The sequence below is a fragment of the Cinclus cinclus genome, chromosome 9 (genome assembly GCF_963662255.1).
Source record: "Cinclus cinclus chromosome 9, bCinCin1.1, whole genome shotgun sequence".
Classification (NCBI taxonomy): Eukaryota; Metazoa; Chordata; class Aves; order Passeriformes; family Cinclidae; genus Cinclus; species Cinclus cinclus.
In genome coordinates this window covers 13,979,868-14,003,636 of record NC_085054.1, presented here as the reverse complement: position 1 = coordinate 14,003,636, position 23,769 = coordinate 13,979,868, and the positions used below count along the sequence as shown (strand labels likewise).

Genomic DNA, 23,769 nt, shown 5'->3' with positions numbered 1-23,769 from the left:
CCCTACTCCCGTGCAGCCAGCCCTCCCTTCTCACTATGTGAGACACTGTCCCCTGTCCCCTCAGCCACCCAAGCAGAAGCGTTGGCATGTGATGGAAAGTGACATGCAGACATGCTCCCACGCCTCGGTGAGGGTGCCTCGTGTTTGCACGTGTGTGAAGCAAAGGAGAGGGAAGGGGCCTCCCAACACCAGGGGGGAACCAAGACTGTGTTCATAGGGGTAGGGAAGGAGCACTTCCTTCTCCTATCCTCCTCCTCTCCTCCTGGGGGGAGGTGTTGGGTGTGGAATGACACAACTGCAGGGGGGGTTCTTTAAAAGCTGGGCGGCAGACACTGCACTCAGTGCTGAAATCAGGGAGCCTCAGCACTGTGGCTGGATCGGGTCCACCCATGGCATCGCTGGAACCAGGTGAGCCTCACACTTCTTGGGTCCCCTTGTGCCACCTTTCATCCTCTAGACCCCCTTCCCTCCACCCTGGGACCCTTGGCTATGCTCCATCTTTCAGTGGGCACCATCCCCTCCAGCCTGTCCTGGATTCCAGGCCTGCCCCATCCTCTGTTCCCTCAAGTCTGGGAATGTGATTCTACCAATTCCCAGGATGTAGGTGGGCTACAGAGGAGGGATTAGGACCAGTACCAGCTTCTTGTCCTCATTCTATGCCCATGCAGCAGCAGGAGCTGGAGCAGGATTCCCCTCCTGTCCCTGCTGCCCAGAAATGCATTTGGCTCTTGGACTGGTGAAGACAGGACTGAAACCAGGGATTTTAGAGAGACCTGAGATGGAGGTAGCATCTGATCCCTTTGGGTAGCCTTTGATAGATCACATGTAGCCATCCTCATGCCCCCCCCCCCAGAAAACTGGTGCTTGTCCCTCATGGGGTTCATCAGGTGGGACTGGAGGAAGCTGGTACCAGGGCTACCCGCCCACCAGTGTCCTTGTCCACCTGGCAGACTGTCACCTCCCCTCCTCTTCCTTGTTCCCCTCAGGCCTCACCAGGTCCCTGAACAGGGGCCAAGAGCAGAGTTACAGCACTGGCGGGAGCCACATGCCCCCGCAGCACCCTGGCACTCAGGACCAGACCTATCTGGATGAGCTCATCAGCATCCCCAAGGGCAGTGGGGTAGGCACTGCAAGGCTGTCTCAGGGAGGGCGGGAGAGCGGGACAGTGCTGCAGGGAGCTGGAGCTGGGGAGGCAAGGGGCCAGTGCAGTGGGGAATATGTGTCTTGGTCATGCTCTAGGGATATGCTCCCAGCACCCCTGACCCAGCTTAGGCAAATCACAGCCCTAGGCTGAGTGTTTCCAAGCTTAAAAGTTTTCCAGATGGAGAAACTGAGACAGTAAGGCAAGGTGCTATCCAGCCGCAAGGATCACCCCAACGCTCACACATCTCCTGGGCCACCCATAGATGAGTCCAGTGGGGCTCCCCAAGGCTGCTTGCACCCCACCAGCCCCCCTCCCCATCCTCATCTGGTCTCGGAGCAGTGGAACTGAGAAGGGGAAGAAATGATATTCACTAGTCAGGAGGAGCAGCAAAAACAGAGGACAGCAGTGGAATCCCATGGACTGCAATTAATAGTGCCTGACAGCCCTGGGACCCCCCTGCAAATCACTGCCCAATGGCTGTGATGGGGCTCACTGCCCCTCCAGCACTACTGCTAACAGGGACAGGCTAGGGGCAGCAATTCTCTCTCCAAAACTGTCAGGAAAATTACCTCCATGTGCTAAACACATCCATGTGGGCAGCACTGGGCTAAAGGGCACTGGACGTGCAATTAGGAGACACTGGTTTTGAACGGGAGCTCCTGGCTCTGACCTGATGCCTTGTCTCAGCCTGGGTTCAGCTTTAGGAAACTCTGGGCTTTCACCGGTCCCGGCTTCCTCATGAGCATCGCCTACTTGGACCCAGGCAACGTGGAGTCCGACCTGCAATGCGGGGCACTGGCAGGGTTCAAGGTGAGCCCGGCTCCAGCTCAGGAAGCAAGTGGGGTTTCGTAACCTCTCCAGTGCCAACGGCTGCCATGGCAGCTGGCCTCCCCAGCCCCGGAGCAGGAAGGGCACGGGAGGCCCTTGGCACAGGGAGAGGGCAGCCAGGGGTGCCAGGGGGCTGAAAGAGCACCTGCACCCCGTCTCTTCCCTGCAACCCTAGTCGAACTAGGGATCCCCGGGCGGCCAGATCCTGTCCAGTACTCAGTCCCTACTGCCTCCCTCCCTCCTGCCCCCCCAGCTGCTGTGGGTTCTGCTGTGGGCCACTGTCCTGGGGCTGCTGTGCCAGCGCCTGGCCATCCGTCTAGGCGTGGTGACCGGGAAGGACCTGGGCGAGATTTGCTACCTCTATTATCCTAAGGTGAGCAACCATGGGGAGGCACCTGGGGGTCACGGTATGGGGCAGACCCTGTGCTTGGGCTAGTGAGAGCCCTAGCAGGGACTTGCAGGGCTGGAGTAGAGCAGGAAGATGCTGTGAGAAATCGGCCTCGCTCAGGGGCTCCCCAAAGCCCACACCCCTGCAGTACAGGGACCCAAGGTGAGAAGTGGTAAGCAGCTGCTTCAGCATCCTGGCGTGACCTGGGGACACACGAGAGCATCCCCCGCGGGAGTGAGCCCAGGCGTCGGGGCAGCAACGCGAAGCTGAGACGCGGGAAAGCCTGGGCATGTTGGGGCAGAAATTGGGGGGGGGGGGGGGGGGGGAGCTTGAGGGGAGGAATCACACGGCAGAGGAGTGGGGGAGTTAGAGGTCTCATCTAAGTGTCAAGATCCTGATGGAGGGAACAGGCAAGGAGATGCTGGCTGAACGACAGGTCCCCAAAAGGAGGGTTGGATGCACCCCTCTGCCCTGCCTCCCTCAACCCCCCATATCGAGACAGATGGGTCCTGTCCTCCACTCTAACTGCAGCAGGGATGAGGAGGGGGAGAACAGGCTCAGATTTAGCATCCATCTTTCATCCTGAGATTGTGTTGTGAAAGAAGCTCAGAGGGGTCTTCTGGGGTCCCCACGCTGCTCTGGGTGGCCTGCTACAGCCTGGAGACAGGGATTTGCACCCGGGACGCTGTGCCAGCTTGCCCAGAGCTATGTGCCGCTGTGGGCTCAGGCACCTCATGGTGCCTGGTCCCCTCCAGGTGCCCCGTGTACTGCTCTGGCTCATGATTGAGATCGCCATCATTGGCTCTGACATGCAGGAGGTGATCGGGACAGCCATTGCTTTCAGCCTGCTCTCAGCTGGCCGGTGAGCCTCCCCATAGGGATCCCCAGCCTCCCCCATGGCCCGACTCCACAGAGGGCCATGTATCTAATGCCACCCCTGGCCATTCTGCAGCATCCCCCTCTGGGGTGGGGTCCTTATCACCATCGTGGACACCCTCTTCTTCCTCTTCCTTGATAAGTACGGTGAGTGCCAGGATGAGGGCTGGGGGTACTGTCACTCAGGCAGCCCTGGTGCCCATGTGGCACCAGTGTCCCCTGCTCCATTCCACTCAATCTCTTGACCTCTCTAGGGCTCCGCAAACTGGAGGCTTTCTTCGGCCTCCTCATCACCATCATGGCCCTGACCTTTGGCTATGAGGTGAAGAGGGGAGCTGGGGGACAACCCTTTTCCTGCAAGGCTGGCAAGGGACCCTGCTTCATGGTGTTCCCACTGTTACCAGCCTGTGGTAGGCAGGTGGCATCTCACAATGCCCCTTCTCACTGCTTCCCAGTACGTGGTGGTGAGGCCAGGGCAGGTGGAGGTGCTGAAGGGCATTTTCCTGCCCAACTGCCCGGGCTGTGGGCGAGAGGAGCTGCTGCAGGCCATGGGCATCATTGGTGCCATCATTATGCCCCATAACATCTTCCTCCACTCCTCCTTGGTCAAGGTGAGATCAAGGTGCTGCCATGGGCACCGTTCTGCCAGGGTGCCTCAGGGTAGAGCTGAGGGACTGGTTCTAGAGCCAGTTGGTCCTGGCTGTGGGACAGGGGTTCTCACGTGACCCCACGACATCCATGTCACTGCCCATGCTCAGACACGGGTCATCGACCGGTCCAAGAAGGAGGCAGTGCAGGAGGCCAATATGTATTTCCTGATCGAGTCCTGCCTGGCCCTCTTTGTCTCCTTCCTCATCAACCTCTTTGTCATGGCTGTCTTTGGCGAGGCTTTCTACCACCAACGAAACGAGGACGTGGTGAGTGTGTCACCTCATGTCCACAGGGAGATGACAGCTGTGCCCACCTGTGGACATGGGCGGGACAAGCATCCCCTGGGGACTGCATGTTCTCATTCTCTGAGATGTGACGTGTGGGGATCCCCTGTGCCTGTGGGAGCTGCTGGGTGCCTGTCACACTCGTGCCTCCCATGCCTTACAGCACAACAAGTGCGTCAACAGCAGCATCAGCCACTATGCCGGCATCTTCCCCATCAACAACAAGACAGTCTCTGTGGATATCTACCAGGGGGTGAGTGGCACCGGGCTGTGCCCAGTGAGCATGCATTCCCATTTGGGATTCCCCCCATCGACCACTGGGGCTGGGAGCAGTTAAAACCCTACTAGAAAGCTGGGAGCTAATGGGAATGCCTGGGGTAGGGGACACTTTAAGATGCCCACTGGAGTGTCCCTACACAGGGCGTCATCTTGGGCTGCTATTTTGGGGCAGCGGCACTGTACATCTGGGGCATCGGGATCCTGGCAGCAGGACAGAGCTCCACAATGACTGGGACTTACGCAGGGCAGTTCGTCATGGAGGTGAGAGATAAGGATGCTGGCCCTTACCCCCAAAGGGAGCGGCTGAGAGCAGGGAATCACAGATGGGCCCTGCGTGGAGAGGTTCTATGGGCAGCACGCTCCCCCCAGGAGTATTTGGAAGAGTTAATTGCCCACCATTCCTGCTGGGAGCTGGTGGGTAGCAGCTTGCTAGAACGAGTGTCCGTTCCCTAGGAGGTGGGATGGAGACAGTGCCCACCCACTGCACCCTGTGGGTGCCCCACGAAATGTTTCCCTAATTAATTAGATCCTCTGTTAATGAGTCGGAGCTGACACCTAGTGGGGCCCGGCAGCCCTGCAAGAGCCCGCTCAGTGCCCTGGCACGAAGGAGGGGGAGATGCCCCCCATGCTCCTCCCAGCCAGGGTTTGGGGGGGGCCGCCCCGATACGTTGCCCCAGGCACAGCGAGGGTGCAGGTTCTGCCGTGTTCCAGGGCTTCCTGCAGCTCCGCTGGTCACGCTTCACCCGGGTGCTCTTCACCCGCTCCTTTGCAATCCTGCCCACTGTCTTCGTGGCTGCTTTCAAGGATGTCAGCCACCTCACAGGCATGAATGACCTGCTCAACGTCTTGCAGAGCATCCTGGTAAGGGGGTGGGAGGGCATCACCTGCCCCCAGACAGCCCAACCTGGCAACCATGACGTTCTCATCCCCCTCTCCTTCCAGCTGCCTTTTGCTGTCCTGCCTGTCCTTACCTTCACCAGCCTGCACCCGCTCATGCAGGATTTCAGCAACAGCCTGTGAGTGCGAGGGCATGGGGAGAACCAGAGGAATCAGAGTGGGGTGCTCTGGCTGCAGGCACCTTCCCCTTGGCCCATCCTGCCCCCCCCCAAACCATGCCATGGGGCAATTAGTGTATGGACATTGGAAGGGTATGTTCATTCCCACCTGTCCAGGGCAGCCAGAGCAGAACAGTCCCCATCACTGCACTGGTCATCCTCCTCCCAGTGACACATCTAGTTCCTTGGGCACCTCTGGACCCCCAGCATTCTCCTGGCACTGCCAGTCCCGGATTTGGAAGGTGGCCAAAATGCACACCTAGAACCTCACCAAGGGGTGAAATGTAGCTGTGGGGTGCAGAGATGTCCCGGTTGGGTTCTGGTTCACCTACAAACTCAGTTTCCCCAGCCCTCTGTGCCCAGTGGCCCATAGGCTGGGGGCCCTGCCCTGGCACTGATGCCCACTCTGCCCTGCTTGCAGCCCAGGGAAGGTGCTGATGACCCTCATCACGGGGCTGATCTGCGCCATCAACATTTACTTCGTGGTGGACTTTTTGCCAACGCTGCATGGCCTGGAGTACCACATTCTCCTGGGCCTGCTACTGGCTGCCTACGTGGCTTTCGTCGCCTACCTGGTAGGCCTGGCACCACGGGATAGGGGCGGGATAGTGACCTGGTGGGTGCTCATCGACCTGTCCTCTTTGCCCCTGCAGATCTGGACATGCAGCATCTCGCACGGAGCCCGGTTCCTGGCCCGGGACCACCACAGCCGGTTCAATTTTGGTCTCGCCATCGACCCGACAAGCACGTGGTGACAGATCCCATGCCTACTTATTATCCCCACGTCCCTGCCCAGCGCGGCCTCCTCACACTGGACACGAATTTGCTGCCACTCCGAGTCCGGGCATGTTTTAGCCAAAGATACACCCGGCAAGGAAAGGGTTAAGAGAACAGCAGCCTCCCCCCCCCCCCAAAGATCTAAGAGCTCAGCGCTTCTTCCCACCCCCAACGCCCCCCGATTCCGGGGTGCTGGTCCAGGTTCCATGCGAGGGGAGTGGGATGGCAGCGGGAGGTTCTCCTCCCCCCTTGGCACAGAGGCTTCAGTGAATGAGCCGCGTCGGAGCCTTCTCTTGCTCATTATCGCCAGGAACCGCCGGCCCCCGGGACCGCTAATCTCCTCTGGGGACCGCTAATTACGGCGGGGATCGCTAAGCACCCCCCACCGCCCGGGAACCACCGGCCCCATCCCCACGGGAAACTCGGGGAGATGGGGACGGCTGATAAACGGCACGTTTGCAACCTGGCCTCGGCCTCGCTGCTGCTGCTGCGTGGCCCCGGTGTGGGGCGGGGACCCCCTGGGCCCGCCCGTGCCCCGCGGCCGGGCCCTTTGCCCCGGGCGGGGGAGTGGGCGGGGTTGCCAACGCGGGGCCGAGGGCTCAGCGCCAGCTTTTTGCGTTCCCCCCGGGGCGAGCGCGGCGGTGGGGAGCCCCACCGTGCCCTCCCCGCCCCGGATGCCCCGTTTCCCGCCTGCCGGTGCCGCCGGATGCGGATGCGGATGCGCAGCCGCTCGGGCTCTCCCCGGGGCCGGCGGTCGCCCCTTCCTCGGTCGCGCACCGCGGGTGGTGGGGGGGGTTCCCACCGCGCTTTCGGCCCCCGCCGCGGTCCGCACTTGCGAGACGCTCCCTGGCTGTTTCAAGGCTCCCCCGTCTCCCCGGAGCCCCCCGTCCCAAAATGCCGCTACCCGGCCCGCACCGGCCGGGGATGAAGGGGGAGGTTCGGGGCCCGGACTACCCCCCCCCCCCGCCCGTGCCCCGCACTCCGGGAAGAGACCCCCCCCGCTCCCGGGGGCCGCGCTTGTTTATGTGAAGAATGTCCCCTTCCTTAAAAGGGCGATGGCGGACGGGGTGGGGCGGTGCCTCCCCCTTCGCCTCCGCTTTGGCCCGGCCTCTGGCTGCTTGAAGGAGGGGCCAGAGCTGTGGGGCCCACCGACAGGCGGGGGCTCCCCCTCCTCCGGGGGTGCGGCCGACCCGAGCCACAGGAGGAGGAGCAGCAGCCGCCCCTAGCTCGGGGCGCACCTGCGCGGGGGTACAAGCCTCGGGGGAGTCACCAAGGGGTGGAGGGACATCCCGGTGGTCTTCAGCGAGTGGGTGGGCTGGGGTCTGCGGGGTTATTCCTGTGGCACTTGCTGTCGTCCAGCTGCGACCCGCAACCCAGAGAACCCTTAGTCCAGGGACACCTGCCTCCACCTTACCTTTAGGAGGGTGTCCCACTCCAAGACCTGTCTCTGTGGTCCCTTGGCCATGGGGCAGCTCTCGGTGGGGCAGAGCTGCCAGGGCTAGGTTGGAGAACGGGGGAAGGCATCCAGGCAAAGACCCCAGTCCAGGAGCAGTGGGGTGGGACAGAGGAGTCCCCGAGTGTCCGACTGAGGGGAGCCTGACGCTTTTCTGCCTTGTGCCTGTACCCTGCAGCCCAAATAATCCATCTGGGCTCTACCAGCTCAAACAATCCATCTGGGCTTGGGGCAGTATCTCCCTGTGCTCCCCAGCTACCCAATCTGCTCCCAAGCAAGCAGTGGAACTGGAAGTGGTGCTCCAACTACCGCTGCAGGCATTGGCTGGGAGACTTCTCTAATTGCATTAACTGGAGAACTAGCAGGGCCTGGTTGGACTCATCAGGGAGGCAGGAGGATGAGGATGTAGCCAAAGGGACAGGGGTCCTGGAGGGGACAAGTGTGTGGCCTCTGCAGGTGTCCCCACAGAGAGCAGCATCCCCCAGTACCCCAGTCCAGCCAGATGCTGGGGACGAGGCAGACATCCTGTCGAGTTCCACCTGGGCTAAAGGAGCACAGAGGTCAGCCCAAAATAGAGAACAGAGGAAGCACAGACTCTTTCTTCCTTTTCCTCCTGCTGGGCCAGGAGGCAGTGGTGGCTGCCTGACGTGGGAGCTGGCTGCCATTCTGCGAAGTTGCAGTGAAACCGAGGCACGACTGATGCCCGCCATCGGGGCTGGCGGTGGGGGCGGCAGGATGCAGTGTCCCAGTTCCCAACAGCAGCCGGCCCCTGCACCTCCCAACCCAGGACTCCGTTTCCCAGCGCGGTCACCTGTGGGCACGTGTCACGCCCCCTTATGCCCCACGCTGGACGGTGGGACGGGTCCCTTTCCAGCGCTGTTTCCAAGGGGCTGCTCCTACCGTGCCATGTCGGCTCAGCCCCGGGGAACAGAGCGGTAACTGTGGTCTGCCATCACCCGCATCTCCCCCTCGCCAGTGCCCCTGCTCCCTGCTGGGCTAGAAGAGGCGACCTCAGCTCCTGAAGTTCCCAAACCGCAGGTGGGAGAGATGGCAGGATTTAAAATGAGCTCAGATGGGAAATTTCCAACCTGCTGCACCCTCGAGGCAGCGCTGACAGAGCGCACAGCATCCCCTGCCACCGAGGTGGAGAGGGTGGTGACCGGGAGACCGGTCCCCTCTGGGCGGGGTCGGGGGACCCGGCGGTGAGAGGCTGCCCTGGCAGAGCCCCGCAGGCTAGCGAGGGGAGGAGGCTGGAGGATGCTGCACTTGAGGGATGGGTTTCCTCTGAGGGATTTACTAGTGCCACCCGCCAGCTCCCGTCAAGAGTGGCTTTTCAGAAAGTGTCTGGAAACATCCCCTTTTCCCCGCGGAAGGAAGGAAGGGAGGAAGGAATTGTAAGGGAAAGTATATGTAGTGATAATGTAGACTTATTAATTGCCCAAATAATTGGGGGATTGCAGCAGAAAGACAGAACGATGGAAAAAGGTAGCGGTTATTGGTGCAGCCCCCCAGCCCCCGTTGTCCTGCACCGCTGGCCTGTACAGGCAGTGCGGGATGTGCCCTCGGGGGGAAAATAGGGACCCCCCCCCAGCCTTGAGCCGCTAGTCCAGGGTCTCTGCTCCGGGGGACACCCAGCATGGCGGGACGTATTCATATGCCGGGAGTAGCTGTAGAGGGATCCCCGAGCTGCCAGCTGGATGGGGGTGACAGCAGGACTAAGCCCCTTCTCCATGCTCTCGCAGCAGGGGCGGGGGAGTGCGGGAGAGCCCGCCGGGGGCTCGGGGACCCCTGCACGGTCACCACGGAAGAAGGTTGGTGGAGGGGGTGTCCCTCCCAGCCAAACCACAGAACACTCCCCGTCTCAGTCCCAGTCGCGGCTTGGCGGGGACCCCCCACTCCTCCCGGGCGGCGCGGGTGCCGGGAGGAGGGAGAAGGAGGAGGGAGGAGGAGGGCCCCCCCTACCGTCGTTGCCCTTTTAAGGGGTTCCTTGAAACCGCGCCCGGGATCCATGTTTGCAGCCCCAGCCCGGGCGGAGGAAACTCCATGTTGTAACAAAGTTTCCTCCGCGGCGCCGCTCCCGCGCCCGCCGCCCCGCGCCGCCGCCGGCCCCCGCCCCGCCTCCCCCCCCGGGGGCCGCGCCGGGGGGGGCCGCCCCCTCCCACCCCCCCCTCCCCGGCGCCCATGGAGCACCAGTCCATCATCGCCCAGGTTAGCAGGGAGGAGGGGAGCGCCCCGCTTCAGGAGAAAGGTAAGGCGGAGGGGGATATTACCCCCCGCTCACCCCCTTCCTGTGCGGGAGAGGGGGAGGTCCCCGGGGGCTTGGGGGCCTGCGGGGGCTGCTCCCGAAGGGTGTGATGAGCTGCGCGCCGCCTCAGCCCGCCCCCCCTGTATCCCGGTCCCCAGGGCCGGGGAAATGCGCAGGGGCCGCAGCTCGGAGCGAGCGGGGATGTCTGCATCCGCCCGGGCGCGGGGGGCCGCGCTCCGGCCCCCTCGGAGCCCGGTGGTGCCCTGGAAGGCTCGGGGAGTTCCTCGGCGCTGTTTCGTCCGAAGCTGGGCTAGGAGTGCGCGCAGCGCCGGCGGGGAAACTGAGGCAGGAAGGGCGCCGGGCGCCCTGCTGCATGCCGACGTCCCGTTCCCCGCGAAGGGGGTTTGTCGGGGGCCGCTGCTCGTCCCCCTGGTCTGGGGAGCTGCCAAGGCCGGGAGGAGCAAACGTGGGAACGGGCCCCGTCCCCATTGGGGAGCCCGTGGAGCAGGAGCTGCCCACTATAGGGCTCGGGGCTCTGGCCCGCCTGGAGGGGGGCACAGCCAGGGCGGGGTGCAGGCCCCGGCCCGAGCTGCGGCAGAACCCGGCCCCGGCGGGGCCGGAGCCGGAGCCGGAACCGGAGCCGTCGCGCTGCCCCCGGGGCAGGGGCTGGGCAGGGGCAGCCCTTCTGCCTCAGTTTCCCCTCGCTCCGCCAATGGGGACTGCGGGAGCGGCGCCCGGGTCGGGCGCCTCGCCCTGATTGGCCGCTCGGCTTCGGTGCGCTCGAGTCGACCAATGAGACGAGGGAGTTGTCTGGAGGCGGGGAAAGGAATGGGTGTAAGCCCCGCCTCCCCGCGGTGGCCACGCCCCATGGCCGCGCCCCCCGAGTGGGGCTGTGCCCCCCGGGGCGGGACAGCGGGGACCGGCCCCGGACCCACGGCTGCCCTCGGGCTCGGCCCCGCGCCCTTCTCGTAGGGTGTCCGGCCACGCACGGGGGGCCCACGGGGTTCACTCGTGGAGTGGGACGTGCTGAGTGAGGGGCTGTGGGCGGTCACCGTGCACTCGTGTCAACGATTACTGCCCTGGCACCGTTGCTTGGCAAGGCAGGAAAGGTTGACCGGATGGGTGTCGGGGTCTGACTAGGGCACGGGGGCTGTGGGGTAACACCCAAACCTGGCTCACCTGGCCCCCAGTGCTGTGCTGGGAGCACTCCTGGGGTACCCTTCACCCCTCTTCTGCCCTCCCGCAGGTACCCAGACCCCTGCCAAAAAGCCTCGAAGCCGCAGCATTCTCCAGTCCCTCTTCTGCTGCCTGTGCCGCGATGAAGGGGAGCCCTGCACTGGCACCACTGGTGCACCGCTGCTGGTGGAGGAGAATGGGGCACTGCCTAAGGTAACCCCACACCCCAGCCTGGCTCTGGTGGGGATGGGCTACTATCCCCTGTGCCTCCCCTGCGTGGCCAGGACTCGGGGGTGAACAGTCACTTCTCCCAGTGGCCCCTGTGGCTGCCCTGCTGCTACCATGCTGAGCTGTGTCCCCCTGCTGCAGGCTGCTGTCAAGCACCTCCTGCCCGAGATCAAGCCGCAGGACGCCAGCAAGCTCTGCGTGGTCATCGACCTGGATGAGACTCTGGTGCACAGCTCCTTCAAGGTGGGGGACACCCTGGCCCACCCCACACCTCTTACCAGACACTCCCCCAGCTGCTCTGCCGCCCTTTTCCCACAAAGTGATGCCCAGCACCCAGCACAGCCTGGCTGAGTCGGGGCGTCACTGTGAGGGGGCTGCGGGGCTGGCAGGGGTTCATAGTGAGCAGAGGGCAGGCAGCGTTTGGGCAGGGGGTGCCTGGTGTGCCCAGTGCTCATCTTGTTGTGCCCTTCCCCAGCCAGTGAACAACGCTGACTTCATCATTCCCGTGGAAATTGATGGCATCATGCATCAGGTAACAGCGGGGTGGGTGCCTGGTGGGAAGGGGGCATCATTCCACCTCCTCGAGGACTGAGAGCCATCCCAGTGCTCTATACCAAGGGGTTATGGGAGGTGTCAGGTGCCAGCTTTGGCACGTTGTGGGGCAGAGGTGGGTGCCCCTCTTTTTGCAGGGCAAGGGTCAAAGGGCATCCTGGCACGGTGCCCTCCTGCAGTGGCCAGCCCCAGTTTCAAGTAATCCAGGATAGGCTGTGATCTGGGCAGTCAGCCTGTTCTCGGTTACTTGGCTCTGGAGCCGGCCAGACACTTCACCCTGGACATTCGTGTGGGGCCTTGGCATCCCCCAGCCCGCACAGGCAGCTCCCATGAGGTGTGGCCAGGGAACTGCTCACTGGCTGGGTGTGGGGACACAGGTGTCCCCTGGGGGACATGGGGGTACTGGGTGAGCCACAGAAGGTGCCAGCAGCAGCACGCTGCCCTCTGTCCCTGCTCGCAGGTGTATGTGCTCAAGCGGCCGCATGTGGATGAGTTCCTACAGCGTATGGGCGAGCTCTTCGAATGTGTGCTCTTCACTGCCAGCCTGGCCAAGGTGCGTGCCCCTGACCTGCCCTGGCATCGCCCACCCCTTCCCAGACATCCCCAAGTGGCACGGCTCCCTTGCCTGCCCCTCTGCAGGCATCACTGGCCTCTTGTCCCCTCTGTACCACAAGCTGCCCCCGCACTAGGCGGCCTCCCTACCTGCTCCTCCAGGGCACTGGCCAGGGAAGCTGAGGCACAGTGACACCTGCCACTAGTGGAGAACTGGGTGCCATTGTCACTGTGGGGTGGGCAGGGTGGTGTGGTATGTCGTAGTGATCCCCCTCCTGTGCCTGTAGTATGCAGACCCTGTGGCTGACCTGCTGGATAAATGGGGGGCTTTCCGGGCACGACTTTTCCGGGAATCCTGTGTTTTCCATCGCGGCAACTACGTGAAGGACCTGAGCCGCCTGGGCCGTGACCTGCGCCGAATCATCATCGTGGACAACTCGCCCGCATCCTACATCTTCCACCCTGATAACGCCGTACGTACGCACAGGGCAAAGCTGGGCAGGGTATGGAGATGATGTGGTGGGGGACCCTCCATCAGCACTGTCCCCTGTGCCATCTGCAGGTGCCGGTAGCCTCCTGGTTCGATAACATGGCAGACACAGAACTGCTGGACCTGCTGCCCTTCTTCGAGAGGCTCAGCAAGGTGGAGGACGTGTACGCAGTGCTCAAGAAGCAGCGGACTAACAGCTAATGGCCCCCCCACGCTCCGGGTGCTGCCAAGGGGCACCACCGGGGGAGCCAGGTGCCTTATTTTGGGGGAGGGGCGATCCCTCTGTGATGTGCCCCGCATCATCCTCCCCAGCCCTGGTGGGCCTGGGTGCCCTCCATGCCTGCTGGTGGTGGGAGATGTGGGTGCCCCTGCCAGGAACTGGGTGTCCCCCCTCTCAAAGAAGGGGGGCCCATGGGTGACCCACTGCCTTGCTGTGCTGAGGACCTACTGGGGGGGGGTCCCATCCTTCCCCACTGTCCAGCCGCTGCACCCCTTGTCCACCAACCTGTGTCCCCCCTCCACAACGGTTCTCAGGTCCTTTTCCCCTCTGTCCCCCGGTTGGGGAGGGGGGATGGGGTCAGCAGATGCTGCTTTCCACTGCCTTTGGGAGGACTAGATCCCTCCATCCAGACTCTGCCTGCTGGGAGGCTGGCAGCCCTTGGCCCCTATCTGCCGAGGCTACTGGACAGGTTAACACCTTGTTACCCTCCAAAAAAGCAGGGAGCCTTACTAGCCTTGGTGCATAGGGCTGCCGCCATACCCTTAGCTCTGCCCTGCGTGCAGCTGTTCACCTCCTGGGCGGCATGTCCTTGCCTCTCCTGGTGCCTGCTGCCCCCAGCTCGGGGCTGTGTTTTGCAGAGGCAGCCCAGGCTCGGGGCTGAGCCCCCGGGCACAAATGCCTCCCACGTGCCTTGGGACACCATGTCTCTGTTCCCGCTTAGCCCTGCAAGGGGTGTGCCCGGGCGGCGGGGAGATGGGGGGCTCTCGCCCCTTCCAACCTCGGTTTTTCACATTTTGGGGGGGGGAAATGACCTCACCCCTCTCCAGTTACACTGTGTCACTCTAGTCACCAACAGAAGGATCCCCTCCCGCGGCAGGGGGGCACACCCTCCACCCCGTATCCATCTGCAGTTTCACCAAAGGCTGTCACTCCCGGGAGAGAGGGACCCCCATACCAGCCTTAATGTGCCCCTCCCAGCCTTACCCCAGCTCTGGTCCCCCAGCTTGGAGGGGCTGGGGGACATTGCAGCCCCCCTGTAACCTGGGGTTACCCTGACCCCTGTGGGGTTTGACTTGTGCCAGGGTGTCCCCCAACTTTGGGGGTCTGGGGGCTCTCAGGGAGGGTTATTCGGGGGGGGGGGGGAGGGGGCTGAGCTCAGCCAGGCCTTTTTTTAATGTCACAATATGGACAATGCCTCTTAACTTTTTAGAGGGAAAAGCAACGGTTTCCCAAAAAATCAGGGGTGCCTTTTTACCACTGTGCCAGCGAAGGGAGTGGGGCAGTATTTGGGGGGGTGGGTGTGAAGGGTTTTAGCTTTCTGGTGCTCTTCAGTCGGCTCCTGCCGGCACTGCCCTGCTCCCCATGCTAGGGGTAAGCAGGGGTCCCCCCAGCCCTGCCCACACCCCCTGCCCTGTGGTGGGGGGGTGGGATGGGGGGGATACAGCACAGCCCCCTGGATCCCTGCCAGCCCTGGGCCTCATCCTGCCCTGCCAGGAGGGTTGAACTCAGCACTTTATATTAGACAAGTCAAAGGGCACCAGCACAGCCACTGCCCAGTGAGTGCCTGTGGGTGCTGTGGCACCCGAGGAGAACTGCCCCTGCCCTGGGTACCCTTGGGTGGTCTGGGGGATGCAGAGGCAGCGTGGGGTGCTGGGGAGGGCTGGGGTACCAGATCCAAGTGCCTTCATTTGATTAAAGCTGTCAAACCATCTTGGAAAGAGTAGTGCCGAGTGTGTGCATGTGTGGGTACGGGTACGTATCTGTCGTTGGTGGCTGTGCATAGTGCAGGGGACACAGAGCCCCTGGGATCCCCTGAGTCCCCTGGTAGTGGGGGATGCTGTAGGTCAGCGCTAGGGAAGCAGCCTTGGATTGCAGGGTTGAGGTGTCACCCCTTGCCTGGTGCCAAGGGGACACCCTCACACTCGAGACACCACCCCACCCCACCCCCCCCCCCCCCCAGGCTGCCCTGGCACCTCCATCCAAACTCCTTCCCCCTCCTCCTGTGACAAGGTCCTTGGTGCCACAGGGATGGGTATCCTGCCCCTTAAATAGGAGGGGGTAAATTTACCCATAGGCTGTGACCCCTCCCAGCTTTGAGACTTCAAGTGAGTTTGTTCCAAATACGGTCAGGCCTTCCCCATATAGATGGAGGGGCACCTGGAGGACAATTTGTGACACCCCCCTGCCATCCCAGGCAGTCTGCTGCCTGGGTTGCAAGCACTGGGTTCCTGGGGGGAATGTCTCTCAGCTGCCCCCCTCCCCCGTGCCCTCATTGGCCCTGTGCCTCCTCTCATTAACGAAGTCTCTGTCCTCCCTGATGGCTGCGCTAATTACAGAGTTCATTAGTGGCCCGGCTGGGGGGCCCGGGGAGGGGGTGCGCCCGCTGGGGCCGGCGTGGGGTCCCCTATCCCTGTACCAGCCTGACGGACTCAGCCCTGGGACTGAGCAGAGGGCAGCAGCGGCCACCGGGTGTTCCACCCCACCCAACACAGCCCCACTGGGGATCTGCACCAGGTAAGGGGTCCACGGGGACATTGGTGTGGGGTGCAGGAGCTGGGGAGGGTCTGGGGGCCAAGGGAGTGGAGGGCAGAGCAGAGCCCACCCCTGTGGCATCAGGGCACACCCTTGTTTGTGGCTGACGCGCCTCCTGTTCTGGTTCAGCCCCTGGTCATCACTTTGGGGATCCTTGCGGGGTAGGACCGTCAGCAGGATTTGGGGCTCGCTGCAGCCCAGGCCAGGGTTCCAGGATGCCCGCAGCGCTTGTGGCCAGGATTGCTGGCTCAGCAGGGCAGTCAAGATAAAGCTGCAGCAATCCCGCAGGGCTGGGAAGAGATAAGAGCGGGACGGGAAGCCCGGAGACCTGCCTGCTGCTGACATCTGCCCTTCCCACCTTTATGGGTGCTGTGGTCATTCCCCAAAACCACCTTTGGGCCTGGGAGCCACTTCAGTCCCTTCTCCTCCCTGCCAATATCAAAGGGCATCATCAGATACCAACCCTTGGGACTGGGAACATAAGACAGGGCATTGGGCTTAGCCGTGCTACCGCTTTATGTCCTGTCCTGTCCTCCCTCAAGGCCCAGCCCCATGTCCCATCTCTGTACCCCCTTTCCATCCCCAAGAGGACCTTGGGGCTGTGGAGACCCCCCAGGGCAGGGAGGCAAAGCCAGCAGTGACCTGGGATCTGGCTTCTAGCTGGGGTGTGGAACAGCTGTGGTGATGTGCCAGTTAGGGGTTGGGAAGAGGATGCCCCAGGAAAATGATGCTGCATTGCTGTCACTTTATGGAACCTTTTCAGGGGGAGGAGGCACCAAAAAACCTCATTTCCATGGTCGTAGTGCTCCATGTCTGGGAGGGTTTGGAGATTTTAGGGTCTGGGGAGTGGCAAAGCCCATCCCCATGGCATCAAGACACCTCTGTTTGTGGCTGATGCTCCTGTCCAGCCCATTGCTATCACTTTATGGAAATTCCTGCTGGAATGCAAAAGAAAAAAATTCAGCATGGACTTAATACCAAGAGCCAAGAGGGGACACGGCCTAGGGAGGGCAGAGGAACCACCCTGGGTACAGCCAGCCTGTGGGCAGGGTGCAATAGCACCTGGGGGGGGAACACCCCATGAGTAACGGGGCTCTTAGGTGCCACAAAGTCTTGGAGGGCTGTGAGGACCTTGACTCTGGGTTGTCCCTGCCCTTATATGGTGAGCAAAGGCTGGGACATGAGGGAACAAAGGTCTCCTGGGTGCTGACACCTGAGCACTCCACCTAGGTACGCTCACCTGTGCACCCAGCTCTGCAGGGAAGGTGAGGGATTGGGATAGGGGTGAGGGGACAGAGGGTGGGCATGGGGTAGACAGCACATCCCATGGCCACCATCACTCCTGGCATCAGGTTAGCCGGGGGATGGGCTTGGAGACCCACCTGAGGCCCACCTTGGGGCTGTGCTGCAGGGGATGCTACCCCCTGGGTCTGAGGGATGGGATGTGGGTGCTTGTGGGGCAGCATAGTGGGGCCAGGTGGGGTTTCACAGGGCTGGGAAGCAGAGACCTCCCATCTGGGCAATGCCAGCATTCCCTGCCAGCACTCCCTACCAGCCTCCGGTCGGGGCACACGGGGTGGCTGCTCGGCCCCTCTGTCTGCTCTTGGGGAGCACTGTCTGCCTGGCAGAGGTGGCTGTGGACACCCTCGGCAGCGCTGGCACTCAGTACCCCTGTGGAGCCAGGCTGTGCCCGCCCTGGGGGACCTGGATCTGCCGGGGGGTTTGGAAGCAGGGGGTCTGAACCAGGCAGTGTGTCTGTGTCTGTGTCTGAGTGTAAGCAGTGGCCATGCCATGCTGTGCCACTTCAAGCCAAGCCATGCCAGGACAAGGCTAAGCAGGGCCAGTTCCTGCTGGTTCTGGGGAGGAACAGGCCACCACGAAGCAGTGTCACCCAGCTGTGGCAGTTTGCTCTGGGTGCCCTGCACAGCCCTGTCCCATGCTTGGAGACAGGGCAGGGCACTGGGGCACTTATTGGGACCCTGCGCCTTCCCAATCTGGACCCTGGTATGGACCCATTAGCTGCAGTGTCAACCGAGCTGAGGGGATGGCAGCCTCACCTGTGTGCCCACAGACCTGACACCACGGTGCTGGGGTCCCCTTGCCCCGTGCAACTCTGTACAGAGGGGTTTAGAGCAGAGCAAGCAGGGAAGCAGATGGCACAGCAGGTTGGCTGTGTCCCAGTTCTTAATGACACTGCCTGCCGTTAACGAGGGTGTTGCCAATGCTGACAGGTCCCCTTGCAGGTGGTACCTGTCACCATGGTGGAGCTCAGCGCCAAAGTCTCCAGGACACTGAACAAGACCACGCCGGGCATCCAGATATGGCGAATCGAGGTGGGAACAGGGGCACATCATTGGGCTGCTTGGGGTGGTCTCCGTGAGGGAAGATCCTGCCTTTGTGTCCTCAGTACTGGGGTTTGGGGGTCTCAGCACAGCATCCAGGGTTAAGCCCAGCAGGATCTGGTGCTGGGGGCAGTGGGGTGCATGGGGCTGTGGTGGGGGGTTCCTCCACCAGGGCTGATGTGTCCCTTCCTTCTGCAGAACATGGAGATGGTGCCAGTGCCCACCAACAGCTACGGCAACTTCTACGAGGGGGATTGCTACGTCCTGCTGTCGGTAGGGCAGTCAGCGGTCACATGGGGAACTCGGAACAGGCTCTGCCCTGAGGGCGCTGGGTGCAGGGAGGGGTGTCTATGGCCAGCGTGGCCTGGGGACACAGGGGCTCTTCTAGCAGGGACTGGTGTCCTGCAGACACGCAAGTCTGGGAGCAACTTCAGCTATGACATCCACTACTGGCTGGGCAAGGAGTCAAGCCAGGATGAGCAGGGGGCGGCTGCAATCTACACCACCCAGATGGATGATCACCTGGGCTCAGTGGCCGTGCAGCACCGTGAGGTCCAGGGACACGAGAGTGAGACCTTCCGCGCCTACTTCAAGCACGGAATCATGTATGTCAGTCACCCCTAGGGATCTGCTCCCATGGTGGATGACAGTGGGGAGGGGTCCTGTTGACACATCCCCAGTGGGGATAAGGACAGCTCGGCCTCAGTGAGGTGGGGGGGGAAGAAGGAGGATCTGGAGCTGGGCTCCATCTATCCGTTACTGTGTGTGGGTGGGAGTCCCTGAACACCTCCCTTTGCAGAGAGGTGGGAGGGAGATCCCAGTGGTGTGAGGAGGGGGACCCAGGGCCGACACCATGTCTGTCCCTTCCCAGCTATAAGAAGGGTGGGGTGGCCTCAGGCATGAAGCATGTGGAGACAAACACCTACAACGTCCAGCGACTGCTGCATGTGAAGGGCAAGAAGAATGTGGTGGCAGGAGAGGTGAGTCATGGGGTGGAGAGCTTCCCCCAGACACAGCTGCCATCAAGCAGAGCACACAGTAGGTGCGGGATGATGCTGCCTTGCCTTAGGAGCAACTACTCCCCAGAAAGTCCCTCTCAGGGTAGGGAGAAGGAATATAGGCTGGAGGCCTATATTCCTGAGTGAGAGGGGCTGCAGAGCCATGGGGATTCAGGCATTCTGCTGATTGACTTCCACCCTTCCCAATCCCGTCCTGCTGCAGGTGGAGATGAGCTGGAAAAGCTTCAACAGAGGAGACGTATTCCTGCTGGATCTGGGCCAGCTCATTATCCAGTGGAATGGCCCTGAGAGCAACCGAAACGAGAGGCTGAGGGTATGGCCAGGGGGTCCCAAGGTCCCCTCCTGGAAGAAGGGGTGTCACCAGGCATCCCCTCCCTCCTCTGGGCTTATCCTTTCTCCCCTGGCTGCAGGCAATGACCCTAGCCAAGGATATCCGGGACCGGGAACGTGGGGGCCGTGCCAAGGTGGGCGTTGTGGATGGTGAAGATGAGGATGCCTCACCAGGACTCATGAAGGTCCTTAAGCATGTGCTGGGTGAGAAAAGGGACATCCAGCCGGCCATCCCTGATGACAAAGTGGACCAGATAGTCAAGTCCTCCCTCAAGCTTTACCAGTGAGTTGTTGGGGTGGGTTACATAGGGAGGGGCCTTTTCCATGGTGCCAGAGGGAGCCAGCAGCCACCTCTGCTGTATCCCACAACTCCCAGCCCCATGGACAGACACCAGTAAGGGACAAAGCCGCAGCAGGGGTGCAGATAAGTCCTTTGGGTGCCATTGGAGCAAGAGGAATCCCAGTTGCCAAGAGGATTGGTACCCCGTAGAGGCGCTCATGCAAGCATCACCTTTGGATGCTGTGGCAATGCCCCTCAGTGGTCCCATAACATCTGACACCCCTCTGTCCCTCCTTGTGGCCCTGAGTGAGCTGCGTGGCAGGGCAAGCTACAAACCAGCACAGCAAGAGTCCCTGGCCACCACCTGTGTCATGATCTGGCTGAGGGAGCAGATGGGGAGGGGACACCCCCACTAAACCCTACCACCCTGTAATGGGGATGGGGTTTTCCCATCCAGTTTCTAAGCCTTTTTTTCCTCTCTTTTCTCCTGTCAGTGTCTCCAATGCCAGTGGGAACCTGGTCATACAGGAGGTTGCAGTTCGACCCCTAACTCAAGACATGCTCCTGCATGAGGTCTGTCACCCATGCGGTGCTTGGGGGTGCCTGATTTCCTTGGCAGCTTTAATCCTTCAAAAGCTGAATTTGGTGGACTTGCCAAAAGTACTAATTTTTATTGTTGCCCCTTCTTCAAGGACTGCTACATCCTTGATCAAGGAGGTATCAGGATCTTCGTCTGGAAGGGCAAGAATGCCAACAAGGAGGAGAAGCAGCAGGCGATGAGCAGGGCACTGGTGGGTGCTGGGTTAGGGGCTTGTTATGGGATAGCCTGACTGCTCCCTGGGGTGCCAGTCACTCCATGCCCATGCTCTGTGTTTGGATCCCACCAGGGCTTCATCAAAGCCAAGAACTATCCAGACAGCACCAGCGTGGAAACAGAGAATGATGGGTCTGAGTCAGCTGTCTTCAGGCAGCTCTTCCAAAAATGGACTCTTCCCAACCAGAGCAGTGGGGTGGGCAAGACCTACACCGTGGGCAAAGTGGGTGAGTGTCTCCTTCCAATGTGGAAGGACTTCTTGGATTGGGATGGGCAGAGTGTGGGGGCAGCCCCATGGCCCGAGGGATTTGGCTCACCCCTCTGCCCTTCCCCACAGCCAAGGTAGAGCAGGTGAAGTTTGATGCTACCACGCTGCACGCCAAGCCCCAAATGGCTGCCCAGCAGAAGATGGTGGATGATGGATCTGGAGAAGTGGAGGTGGGGTAGCCATGGAAGAATGTGTGACCCTCTCAGGCACCCCCTTTACTATAGCAGGGGATACTGTGAGGTCCAGGGTCTGCAGGGCAGGAAGATGCACCAGCTCTGACAGCAGTATATCCCTGTCCCACCAGGTCTGGCGTGTGGAGAACAATGAGCTGGTGCCTGTAGAGAAGAAGTGGCTGGGCCATTTCTATGGTGGGGATTGCTACTTGGTGCTCTACACATATCTTGTGGGGCCCAAGGTGAACCGCATCATCTACCTCTGGCAGGTGAGACCTCCACGTCACTGCCCCACGGGTGGGGGACAGGGGTGTACCCCCCTGCACTGGGGGTGCTCTGCCCCTCAGGAACAGCATGAGAGTTGCCTCTTCCCAAGAGGGCAAGGGGGACTGTGATGGGTGCTGAGGTCCCTCTGCCTGGCCCAGGGCCGCCAAGCCAGCCCAGATGAGCTGGCCGCCTCTGCCTACCAAGCTGTCGCTCTGGACCAGAAGTACAACAATGAGCCTGTGCAGATTCGCGTCACCATGGGCAAGGAGCCAGCCCATCTGATGGCCATCTTCAAGGGCAAGATGGTGGTGTATTCGGTGAGCACAGGGGTGTTGAGCCATGGGCAGGTGAGTGAGCTTGTGGCACCCATGGTGACCTCCTGTCCTTGTACCCCAGGGTGGCACGTCACGAGCGGGCAGCACAGAGCCCATGCCCTCCACCCGCCTCTTCCAAGTGCATGGCACCAACGAGTACAACACCAAGGCCTTCGAGGTGCCTGTCCGTGCCTCCTCCCTCAACTCCAATGATGTCTTTGTGCTCAAAACCCCCAGCTGCTGCTACCTCTGGTATGGGAAGGTAAGTACTGCCAGGCACTGGTGTGGGTGCCACCACCTCCAAGAGAATTGTCCACAACTCCTCTTCCTCCTCTTTTTACTGGGCCAGTGATAGAGCAGCTGTGCTTGCTTCGCAGGGCTGCAGCGGGGATGAACGTGAGATGGCCAAGACTGTGGCCGACATAATCTCCAAGATGGAGAAGCCAGTGATTGCAGAAGGACAGGAGCCACCTGAGTTCTGGCTGGCCCTGGGGGGCAAGTCCCAGTATGCCAGCAGCAAGAGGTACCAGTCTTGTCCCTATCCATGCCAGGGGTAAGATGGGCCACCGGTCCCCAAGCAAGGTGAGCCTCATTCCCAACATGTTGACCCCTCTCAGGCTGCAGGAGGAGAACACCTCTGTGTCCCCCCGACTCTTTGAGTGCTCTAACAAGACAGGCACCTTCTTGGCCACGGAGATCATAGACTTCACCCAGGATGACCTGGAGGAGAGTGATGTTTATCTACTAGATACCTGGGACCAGGTGAGCTTGGGGAGCATGGAGGGGGGGAGCAGACCTTTGATCCCACAAGCTGACATTCCTGGGGTTGAAGGACCTGCATCAGCCACACTTGGTGAGATGGGAGGCTGGAAACCTGCCTCTATGTGGCCCCATGATGCTTTTTTCCAGCATTCTTGCTCCTGGAATGCTGAGGATGGACTCCCACTGTCCTTCCCCATGGACAGAGCCCACATGCCTCCAGCCATGGCCCCAGAGGGCTCCATCTCATCCCAGAGGTGGACACAGTAATTTTATTGCAGGTTTTCCTCTGGATTGGGAAAGGCGCCAATGAGTCAGAGAAGGAGGCAGCGGCAGTGATGGCACAGGAGTACCTGCGGAGCCACCCCAGTGGGCGGGACCTCGACACCCCCATCATTGTGGTGAAGCAGGGTTATGAGCCCCCCACCTTCACCGGCTGGTTCCTGGCTTGGGACCCTCTCAACTGGGCCGTGAGTCATGGAGGGGGTTTGAAAGACCAGGGAGTCCCTTTGCAGAAGGGACCAGATGTCCCAGGAGCAGCTCTAGGGTATGGGCAGCAGCTTGCCTGACCCCTGTGTGTGCAGAGGGGCTTTGAGCACTTTTGTCTCCTTCCCAGGACAAGAAATCATACGAGACACTGAGAGCTGAGCTGGGTGATGAGAGCAGCCTTGGGCAACTCACCTCAGTAAGTAGCATGAGGAGAAGGGCAGCTGGGCTGGGGCACAGAAAGCCTTCCCATCCCCTTGGCAGGCAACAGGAGGAGCTGCAAGGACAGATCCTCCAGTGAGCAGGCACCTGGAGCCAGCCTGGTGCCTCCATCCCTGCCTGGGCCATGCTCTGATGTGACTCTGCACCCCCCCCATTCAGGCGCTCACATCCACACAAGAGTTCTTCACTGCCTCCACCACTCTTGTTCCCACCAAACTGGAGATCTTTCCCTTGGATGTGCTGGTGAACACCTCAGCCGAGGACCTGCCCCGGGGTGTAGATCCCAGCAGGAAGGAGGTAAGAGGAGGCCAAGGGGCTGCTGGAGGGGGAGACAGGGAAAGTGCCCCCCACTTCTTCAGCTCAGCCTCCTTTCTCTGGCCCCAGGACCACCTCTCCAATGAGGACTTCGAGGCTGTTTTTGGCATGAGCCGCTCTGCCTTCAGGAGCCTGCCCTTGTGGAAACAACAGAACCTCAAGAAGGACAAAGGACTCTTCTAGGGCAGGAGCTGGGGCACAGAAAAAATCTCAGCTCTTCAGTAAATAAAATCAGTTCAGAAAATAGGGCTGTGGTCTCTCCCCTCCAACCCCAAGGCCCAGCCCCAGCTGTTGGGGTTATTTGGTTAAGAGAGGGAGACACAGGTCCTGACAAGCAGCACAGGGGAGGACCTCGACTCCTCCCCTCACCCTCAACTCCTTTGCCTGAGACCTTCCTTTGTCCTGGCTGTGCTCAGAGAGCCAGGACTCTCCCATCCCAGCACCTGTAGC

The 23,769-nt window shown here is 61.4% G+C and overlaps 3 protein-coding genes across 9 annotated transcripts; all 3 read left to right on the top strand.

The window, feature by feature from the left end:
- Positions 1-389: 389 nt before the first annotated feature.
- Positions 390-6,320, top strand: SLC11A1 (solute carrier family 11 member 1). The gene is made up of 15 exons (XM_062498358.1): positions 390-408; positions 987-1,120; positions 1,832-1,954; positions 2,226-2,345; positions 3,116-3,222; positions 3,313-3,383; positions 3,491-3,558; positions 3,692-3,847; positions 3,995-4,153; positions 4,335-4,424; positions 4,592-4,711; positions 5,162-5,311; positions 5,393-5,466; positions 5,927-6,080; positions 6,159-6,320. The coding sequence occupies exons 1-15, from the start codon at positions 390-392 to the stop codon at positions 6,258-6,260; spliced, it is 1,647 nt and encodes a 548-aa protein (XP_062354342.1). The 3' UTR covers positions 6,261-6,320.
- A 3,596-nt stretch (positions 6,321-9,916) lies between these two features.
- Positions 9,917-13,193, top strand: CTDSP1 (CTD small phosphatase 1). 6 transcript variants are annotated; one of them, XM_062498182.1, is made up of 7 exons: positions 9,917-9,983; positions 11,227-11,369; positions 11,526-11,627; positions 11,860-11,916; positions 12,397-12,489; positions 12,776-12,961; positions 13,051-13,193. In XM_062498182.1, the coding sequence occupies exons 1-7, from the start codon at positions 9,917-9,919 to the stop codon at positions 13,177-13,179; spliced, it is 777 nt and encodes a 258-aa protein (XP_062354166.1). In that variant the 3' UTR covers positions 13,180-13,193. The 6 variants fall into 6 exon arrangements, with proteins under 6 accessions (XP_062354166.1, XP_062354165.1, XP_062354164.1 ...); XM_062498181.1 differs by having other exon boundaries at positions 11,227-11,396; XM_062498180.1 differs by having other exon boundaries at positions 11,227-11,396; positions 12,364-12,489.
- Positions 13,194-17,973: 4,780 nt separating this feature from the next.
- VIL1 (villin 1) lies at positions 17,974-23,517 on the top strand. Of its 2 annotated transcripts, none has more exons than XM_062498059.1 (19): positions 17,974-18,063; positions 18,271-18,345; positions 18,481-18,677; positions 18,944-19,052; positions 19,294-19,404; positions 19,502-19,704; positions 20,196-20,274; positions 20,394-20,492; positions 20,589-20,742; positions 20,853-20,953; positions 21,088-21,225; positions 21,382-21,540; positions 21,620-21,799; positions 21,915-22,060; positions 22,155-22,299; positions 22,578-22,766; positions 22,913-22,981; positions 23,164-23,301; positions 23,389-23,517. In XM_062498059.1, the coding sequence occupies exons 1-19, from the start codon at positions 17,989-17,991 to the stop codon at positions 23,500-23,502; spliced, it is 2,481 nt and encodes an 826-aa protein (XP_062354043.1). In that variant the 5' UTR covers positions 17,974-17,988; the 3' UTR covers positions 23,503-23,517. The 2 variants fall into 2 exon arrangements, with proteins under 2 accessions (XP_062354043.1, XP_062354044.1); XM_062498060.1 differs by having other exon boundaries at positions 17,989-18,063; positions 21,620-21,789; positions 21,923-22,060.
- Positions 23,518-23,769: the final 252 nt, after the last annotated feature.

Bases quoted from the DNA above. Each gene is read 5' to 3' on its own strand.
- VIL1 (XM_062498059.1), top strand. From the start codon at position 17,989: ATGGTGGAGCTCAGCGCCAAAGTCTCCAGGACACTGAACAAGACCACG. The intron at 22,300-22,577 runs GTGAGCTTGGGG...ATTTTATTGCAG, and splicing joins TACTAGATACCTGGGACCAG to GTTTTCCTCTGGATTGGGAA. The intron at 22,767-22,912 runs GTGAGTCATGGA...TCTCCTTCCCAG, and splicing joins GGGACCCTCTCAACTGGGCC to GACAAGAAATCATACGAGAC.
- CTDSP1 (XM_062498180.1), top strand. From the start codon at position 9,917: ATGGAGCACCAGTCCATCATCGCCCAGGTTAGCAGGGAGGAGGGGAGC. The intron at 11,628-11,859 runs GTGGGGGACACC...GCCCTTCCCCAG, and splicing joins TGGTGCACAGCTCCTTCAAG to CCAGTGAACAACGCTGACTT. The intron at 11,917-12,363 runs GTAACAGCGGGG...AGAAGGTGCCAG, and splicing joins TTGATGGCATCATGCATCAG to CAGCAGCACGCTGCCCTCTG.
- SLC11A1 (XM_062498358.1), top strand. The intron at 1,121-1,831 runs GTAGGCACTGCA...GCCTTGTCTCAG, and splicing joins GCATCCCCAAGGGCAGTGGG to CCTGGGTTCAGCTTTAGGAA. The intron at 1,955-2,225 runs GTGAGCCCGGCT...CTGCCCCCCCAG, and splicing joins GGGCACTGGCAGGGTTCAAG to CTGCTGTGGGTTCTGCTGTG.